The sequence below is a fragment of the Otolemur garnettii genome, unplaced genomic scaffold (assembly GCF_000181295.1).
Source record: "Otolemur garnettii isolate 467f Iridium unplaced genomic scaffold, OtoGar3 scaffold00093, whole genome shotgun sequence".
NCBI lineage: Eukaryota > Metazoa > Chordata > Mammalia > Primates > Galagidae > Otolemur > Otolemur garnettii.
In genome coordinates this window covers 6,981,089-6,989,373 of record NW_003852488.1, presented here as the reverse complement: position 1 = coordinate 6,989,373, position 8,285 = coordinate 6,981,089, and the positions used below count along the sequence as shown (strand labels likewise).

The following is an 8,285-nucleotide window of genomic DNA, read 5'->3' as shown; positions in this document are numbered from 1 at the left end:
GGCGCCGAGCCGGGATAATGGTTTATGATCTGGGGAAAGGCATCACCAAGACTACCAGCTCAGAAAGATAAATCTGAGTTTAATTAGGATACGTTAAGAAGGGGGACATACAACGAAGCTGAAACAGGGCAACTTCATGGCATGTCTGTTAGCCTTAATTTGCTATGTGAGGTAACTTACCAGTGTAAAGACTATATTTCATGTTGAGGTTGACAGTGTTTCTATAATAAGTAAAACGTCCCAAAACTTCCATAAAGAAGGTTTATAAGGTAAAAGTGGTAACCTGAATATACTTAACGATAAAACAGGAATGATGAAATCTTCTCAGAATAAGTAATAGAAGTACAGAAAAGAAATATGGCAGCAATATAAAAATCTGGATTTGTAATGGCCATTTTTCACCGTTCTAGTAATACAACTGAAGTCACATAGGTAATGGAGAAACAGTCAGAACAGGAAAGTGGTAGGAAATATCACTAACTGCACATCATTTGCTCAGAAGCATTCACTTCCTAACAGCAAGATAAAACACGAGTTCTGTGAGAGGTTATTATAAAAAGATCTATGTTTATAATAAAATACAGTAGTTCCACTTACCTTCATAATCCCATAGTTCATTGAAAGGCTTTCCTGGTTCTCCAAGTGGGGCTGGAGGATCATTGAAAAATGGAGCACTAACTTCCATCATCACCCCCCTGTCACCTGGATTGAGCCTGACAAACACCGGCTCATGCTTCACGGGAAAGCCATCCCAAGTGTGTTCAATTTTAAAATTCATCTGAAGACTCTGAAGGAAAAAAAATATTAAAACAAACTCTTCAACAATATCTAAATGTTTTCTTCAATTAGAAATGAAATAAATATTTCAATGCTAAATAGCAGATAGGGGAGCAGCAGGTGACAAGAACATGGTCCTGAGAGGCCAAAGGCCATCTGTGTAGTGGCAAATCACAGAGTTTGTGTTCTATTCTAAAATAGGTAATTGGATCTTAGAAGCTTTAAAACTTTAAGTTTAGATTCAGCACTAATGTCCTTGTAAAGCATGTATCAAAATTTCTAAAAATTTAAGTCCATGGCAGAAAATTGTCAACATACTTAACTACAACCATAAGTTTACATGCCATACTTTGTCTTTTATTTACTGTAAAGTGTGCAAGTGTATGAGTAACTGTATCCTCTGGGAATCAAGGGCTACACAATACAATTCCAACTTGGTAAAAAAAAATCTCCATAATTCAGGAGAAACAGTGCTGTTAACACCTGTTCTTTTGGCTATACACCTTTTCTTTGAGGTGTGTGGATGTGGGAAGAGTCTAACCATTTCAAGTTTAGTAGAGTTGATTGCCCTCCCTGTCCCAATGATACTTTCTATTTTGGATATTTCAACAGTTAAATGATCACTTATTTGATTAATCACCTCTCCTACTAAAAAATGAGAATAGATTTGCATTATTTAAACTTTGAAATAGACTAAGTAATACAAAACAAACAGTATTTTCATTTTAAATGGTTTTTCTATGTATTTTCAATACACAGAACATAGTATTATATCAATAAAATTACATCTTATTGAACAATATTTTATAAACATTATCTCATTTTATTTTATTACAGACTTGCAGAGGAACTACTATTAACTACTATTAACTATTACTAAATGGCACACACTTGTCCAAGGTCTAGAAATTGGACAAATGTCAGCCATGTTTTCCTAGAAGAAGACATTTCAGGAATCTGGAAGAAGATGAAAACTTTATTTTAGCAATGGAGGACTCCCTAAATTACACTGGGTTCTGTGTCTTATCCAGAAGATAATTTGATTTTTAGGACCAGATGACTCTTCCACGTTGTAACTTCTCTTATCTAAAATCTTAGAATTAATCCCTTCTTTCACATTATTTTTACTGTTAGTAATAAAGTTTTAAATTTTAAATAAATGTAATTCAGTGAACATATATTGAGAACCTACTATGTGCCAAGTAGTAGAAAGTCCAAATATACAAGCTCTGTGTCACACAGAAACCCAAGATCTCTAAAACCTTTTTCTAAGGTCTGTAGCTTTTGCTAATTTTCACTGTATACTAACAAATTTTATTAGATTACCTCTAAAATTAAATAGTTCTGGTACTGCAACCCATTTGCAGAAAGCTAATTCAGTGAGTGATAAGACTGCATAAATTGATTCTGATTTATATGGAATGCAATCTTGATTTTTTGAAATAATATACCTCAATAATAAAGTTAATATTTTCTTTAGTTGAAACATAAAGGTGCATTCTTTACTTTTTAAGAATGCGCCTTTATGTTATGTTATTAGTACCCCCAAATTTTGGTAGTAAAAAGTATTTTCTTATAGCATATAGGAAAAAATAAGTATAAATCAATGTGTTAGAAATGCTGACTAACTTTGATTTTGGCTGAAAGAATACACTATCTTTTAACCTGGAGTTTGACAATTCTTAACAGTCCTGGAAATATGTAGCTTAGCCACTAGGAAGTTGTAGCAGATTCACTTACTCTTCATACAACCGCCATATCCACAAAAATGCTGCATAATTTAAGGTGATCCCTATCCTTATCGTGACTTTTCACTAGGGCTTTTTTTTTTTTTTTTTGGTCAGGGCTGGGTTTGAACCCACCACCTTTGGCATATGGAGCCAGGCGCCACCCCTTCACTAGGGCTTTTCAACTTCCAGCTTGTTCATGCAACTGTTTCTATATCTAAATGTAATAAAACCGTATCTAGTGACAAGCTCCTAAAAGTGGTCTGTCACTTCCATGCACATGTGGTGGGGAATGTGGTCAGAATGAGGTAGTCTTTATAGATTTCAAATTATTTCAAAAGTAATCTTATTTGGAAGATAAGAAGTAAAAGATAAAAGCAAGCTACCCTTGTTGAGAATTAGGTCATAGTACTCCAAGCCTTTCTACTGGTTTCTTCTGCCTTTTCCACCAAGGTTTCCTCGAGCATTGTTTGAAAATTACTATAAGATATAGTGAAAGGACTTCCACAAGTAGAGAGTAATGCTGTGGCTGATAGGTCCAAGGGTAGAGTATAATTTTGGCTTTTATTGCATAAAACGATTTTAGTTTGTTACTGAAATGACAATGTTTTTTAAACTTGATATTGCTTAAAGAACATTCCTGTCAATCTAAGTATGCATAATAGTTATTAAAAATCAGCCTTAAAAGTATAGTCCTGCTTACTAGTTAACAATTTAAGATAACATGGACTCAGACAGAGACAACTGATTCTCCCTTTTATTTCCTTAGTAACTTCCTGAGACTTAATACTCCCCCACCTTTCAGTTTCTTTGTTTGCATATATACTCATTAACTAGAGACAATTTAATTGTTAATGTCCTTCTCCTGCTGGGCTAGTGCTCCCTTCTCTGTCATTCTCTACAAACACTGCTCTATTTTGATTCATAATACTTAAACATGACATATGTATTTACTGTCTTCCTGCCCCCAGCTAGAATGCCTATGATTCTTACTATTAATCTGTTGAGTGAATAATTGTTCTAATCTCTGAATCTAAAATGTTATAATAGTAGGTTTTATGCAGGAGAAACCTACTATGTCAGTGGTAGCATCATCACTTTTAATACTATATATATCAATTCAATGGTTAATAAGGAAAATAATATATTATATCCAGGCATTTCCTTTCAATTTAGTTTATCAAGCATTTATTAAGCACTTATCTTATTTCAGGTACCATACCAGACACTTGGGAAATAATGCACAAAAAGTTTATGGGAGTTTGAGATGATCCTAATGAAGCCAAATGAATAGGGTCACCACTTCTACAATCAATTGTAGTCCAATTTAATGGACAGTCCAACTTAATACAATAGGATCCCTATTATTTGGCAGTCCAATTTAATACAATAGGATCCCTATATCAAACTAAGTTTAGAAGAACCACAGATTTAAACATAAAATTTTAATCTTAAAAAATAAGAAAAAAAATTAATTTTTAAAAAAAATTTTATAGTAAAGAAAGCCTTATAAAGTGTAACCCAAAACCCAAATTAAAAGCAGAAACCTCCCTCTCTCTCCATTTCCTCCCCCAAAAGGTTTCCATTAACAAAATGAAAAGACAGTCTGGGGAAAAGTAGACGCAGCTCTTATTTCAGACAAATAATTTCCTTAATGCATAAAGAGCTCCTAGAAATCAATAAAGAAAGACTAACACCCCCATAGAAAAGTAGGCAAAAGATATAAACAGCCAGTTCACAGAAAGAAAATGCAAAATGTTCAACCTCACTTATAAGGACAGAAATGCAAAGTAAAACTACCATAAATTACTATTTTTTACGTAGATTGTCAAGGATCAGAAAGTTTAATAACATGCTGTGTTAATGAAGGCAGGGAGAAAAAGTCACATATCCGTATTGGGGCATAATTGGTACAACTTTTGTGATGAGCAAAAAATCAATATCTATCAAAAATGCAAATATCCTTTAAAATAATTCTACTTCTAGGAGTTATCCTACCAGTATATATTCAAAATAATCTAAGCATAAAGATATTTGTAGCATGTAGGGGTGTTTAACCACAGCCTGCAGCTGGCTATGAATGCTAATTTGTTGCAGGAAGATGAGGCCCAATGGAGAGAAAGAGTACCCAAACATAGGGTGACCAGATTTTAACATCGGTAAGGTGGGACAACATGGCTGGGGGCGGGAGCAGGGGTGGGGCAGGGCCTGACAACAATGCAAACTTTGATAAGCAGTTCTTGATAATCACTTCTCAGCAATTATTTGTTATTATTACAGTTTAACATTATAAAGTAAACAAAAATAAAACTCATATTCTGGCGAAATAGCCACATGGCAGCTGAAAACCATATATTCCCTTCTTGTTCTCCTGCCTGTTTGTGCAAAATCGGGACTTTTTTAAAACACTGCAGGACAAATTGTTGAAAAGCAGGACATCTGGTTACCCTACCCAAACACCATGTTTATAAGAGGAAGGGTTTTATTTCAGCCCATGGGGCTTAAAGCATAGAAGAATTCAAAATGGCCACATTCCCTGACTGACTTGGTCTTTCCTTTTTTATCTCCAGTCAAAAAGTTCCAACCCATAGGTATGTTTTTCACTGGTCAGTTTGAATCAAGTGGAGAAGCTATTCCAGCCCCTACAGAAAGAACTACAAGATTTCATAGAAGCAGAAATTTCCAAGTTCCAGGAAGTTAAGTCTACAAATTCCCAAAGAGCTGAGTCACCATGGAGAGGACCCTGCGGGTGCATCCTTGTGATCAATCTCCTTGATAAGACCTGTTCTCCTGGACCTCACCCTTCTCAGGTATCTTCTCTCAATCTGAGAGTTGTCTTGGCTTACGCGTTAAATACACAAACACTAACAAAAGCTTATAAGCAAAAAAAGGTTCATGCATAATTTTTTGTGATATCTGCCATCACAGATAAGCATACGCAGACAGCCACAGGCTACAGTTGGACACCCCTGCCAAAATGTTGGCAGTGACTTAAATACTCATCAACAGAAGAATGGCAACTGAAATACTAGATAGCTGTTAAAATGTATGAACAGCTCTAAATGAACATCCAAAATACACTGTGAAGTGACAAAAAGCAAAATGCAAAAAATTATGGATTTATTTAATAAGAAGGAAGCTTAATTGCATATATACTTGTGATATGTACACTATCTCAAGAAGCATATATGCATGAGAAACCAGTAGTAAGCAGTGGTTGCTTCTCTGGAGGGAATTCTCTGCCTGCGATATGGGAGAAAGGATGGCTTCCCTCCTTTTCATCACTTTTTTAAAATATTTAAATTTTATATTATGTCAGATATGAATCACTATTTAAAAATAAATGAACAATTTGAAAGTACATTTTAAATTTCAATTTAAGGCTGAGTCTCTTAAAGAGTATGATGACCTCCTTTCCTCCCTTTTATGTTATATATGCTGAACATTTTCAAATATTAAGGTGATCACTGTCCTATTATGCAATTTCCATGCTGGCTGTTTAGACTTTCTTAAAAGGATATGTATTATTAATCTGTATTTTTCCACTTTTAACCTCTATTCTTCAAATTACTCTCTCATCAAACAAAGTAAAAATCATATATTTTTCAATTATTTTCATTGCTTTCCCTTTACTATGGAAAGATCTTTGAAAAGAAACGAAGGAAGAGAAAGGAATCAGAACCCTGCAACCTTAAGAACCTAGAAGAGAAAAGAATCCACAAAGTAGTAAAAAGAAAACAAAGAAACTTCTGGAAGAGGTATTTTCCCAACAAAACGATTTGCTAGGAAAATTTCCAAATTCCTTTATTCACAGAAGACATTTGTCTTTAGTTTTTCTACAATAATTATTTCCTTTCAGTTTTCATTCCCTCTCCCCTCCTCCCATTCCTGAGACAAACAGAGAAAGCAGGAAGTCAGCCACAAAGTGGGAGTGAATTGTGCCAGCAGGAGGCAGCTGAAAAGTTAAATGCTTTTCAGTATTTTGCAGGGATAAAGCTAAGGACAAGACTGGGCAACAACGCAAGTAGTGACAGAATGAAGAAGGTATAGGAAGAGAACACCGACCTTCAAGATTTGCTCAGTCCAACTTTGGCTCTGCCTTTCCACCCAGGTCGCAGGAGAGGATTCAGCCTTAGGTTCCACCCAGCTGCCTACACGTTCTACGGGAGGGACTTTGAACACTGAAGCCGAGACACTTGGTGTTTCTACAAAAGAAAACTGTTCAGATACCATTGATGAATATCTGAAGACTTGAATCATTCCACTTAAGTTTGGGTGATTTTCCAGGAGAAGAAAGGGTAACTCAGAAATATAAATACCGTGCAACAATTTGAATCAACTGTAAATCATTGAGATTACCATAGAACATGTGCAGCAATAATTCATTTAATGCAACTAAAGGCTAACTGATATAGATAGGTGCAAAAAATATTAACTATTACACTAGCTATACATTATATTATGCAACTGGGAAGCACATACATAGTGGTTTAACTATTGTGACTTTAGGACCATACTTCCTGGGTACTAATCCCAACTCAGGCACTTTTCAACTGTGTGATCAATTATATCTTTTGCTTAAACTTCCAGCTTTGGACTTTTCATGACAGTTGCATAATAGTACTGGATAATCAATGCAATTGATCAAATAAATTTAGATTAGTGAAATGTCACTAACTTTGTCAATCTATTCAATTTTTAAAGGTTTTCTTTATTGCAAAAAAGTAATATCAAAACACAAAATTGTGACTTGAAAATGGTTAAAACTAAGCACTTTTCTTTTGCACCTCTCATTCTTTGTACTCAATTTAGAGTAATGGATACTTTGCATGCAAATTCACTGAATTCTTTAAATCCTTCACCAGGTATTTACTAAACCCTTTTTGAGTTTACACATGATGTATCCTGAAAACAAATTACAAGACAACATGATAGAGACTGCAGGAGGTAGCACGAAATAAGTACTAAGATGGGGGAAGTGGAAAGAGACCTCAGGAGATTTAAAGTATCCCCTCTAGTGAGGGATAAGTGCAGTCGTCACAACTTTATTTTCTAATGATGAAAATTATTTTGAAAATACTTCATTAAGGGCGGTGCCTGTGGCTTAGTGCGTAGGGCACCAGCCCCATATACCAAGGGTGGTGGGTTGGAATGTGGCCCTGGCCAAACTGCAACAAAAAAATAGCTGGGGTTGTGGAGAGCGCCTGTAGTCCCAGCTACTCGGGACGCTGAGGCAAGAGAATCACCTCAGCCCAAGTGTTGGAAATTACCGTGAGCTGTGACGGCCACAGCATTATACCCAGGGCGACAAAATAAAACTCTCTCTCAAAGAAAAAAAAAATACTTCATTAAAATTCAACCTGTAAAGGCTTATAGCGCACAGAAAAGCAGAAACAAAAGACAACAGTTTGTATTGACCTTGATCATAGAAGTCAAATAATTTAAGAGCAGACACAAAAATTCCCATTTCAAATATTGAATTTATGTAAATATCACACATTATTTATATCCAGAAGGCAATCTTTGCTTTTATTCATACCAAGTTTGACTGTAAACGTAGAGTTAAGCTTATAACTATTAGTTTCATGGCAAGTAAATATCATGTGATAATATACAAAGCTCAAATGTAGAAGAAATCACAAATTGGTGGAAAGTCAGTGAGAAGTTTAGGGAGAAAGAGTTGTACACTCAACTTCAAAAAAGAGGAGCTTGTGCACTTAGTTCTCCCTTCCAACAAGTTTTTGTGTTAACTCTGTGGTCATTAAAAACCAGAACAAGGCT

At 35.2% G+C, this 8,285-nt stretch overlaps 1 protein-coding gene across 2 annotated transcripts in view; it reads right to left on the bottom strand.

The window, feature by feature from the left end:
* Positions 1–8,285, bottom strand: part of CUNH4orf33 (chromosome unknown C4orf33 homolog) — an 18,888-nt gene that overhangs the window by 9,519 nt on the left and 1,084 nt on the right. For both annotated transcript variants that reach the window (XM_023516583.1, XM_003795544.3), the window contains exons 2-3: positions 6,570–6,722; positions 598–787 (exon numbers count right to left, since the gene is read on the bottom strand). In XM_023516583.1, the coding sequence (XP_023372351.1) occupies positions 598–778 (181 nt within the window). In that variant the 5' untranslated portion in view covers positions 779–787; positions 6,570–6,722. The remainder of the gene's footprint in view (positions 1–597; positions 788–6,569; positions 6,723–8,285) is intronic.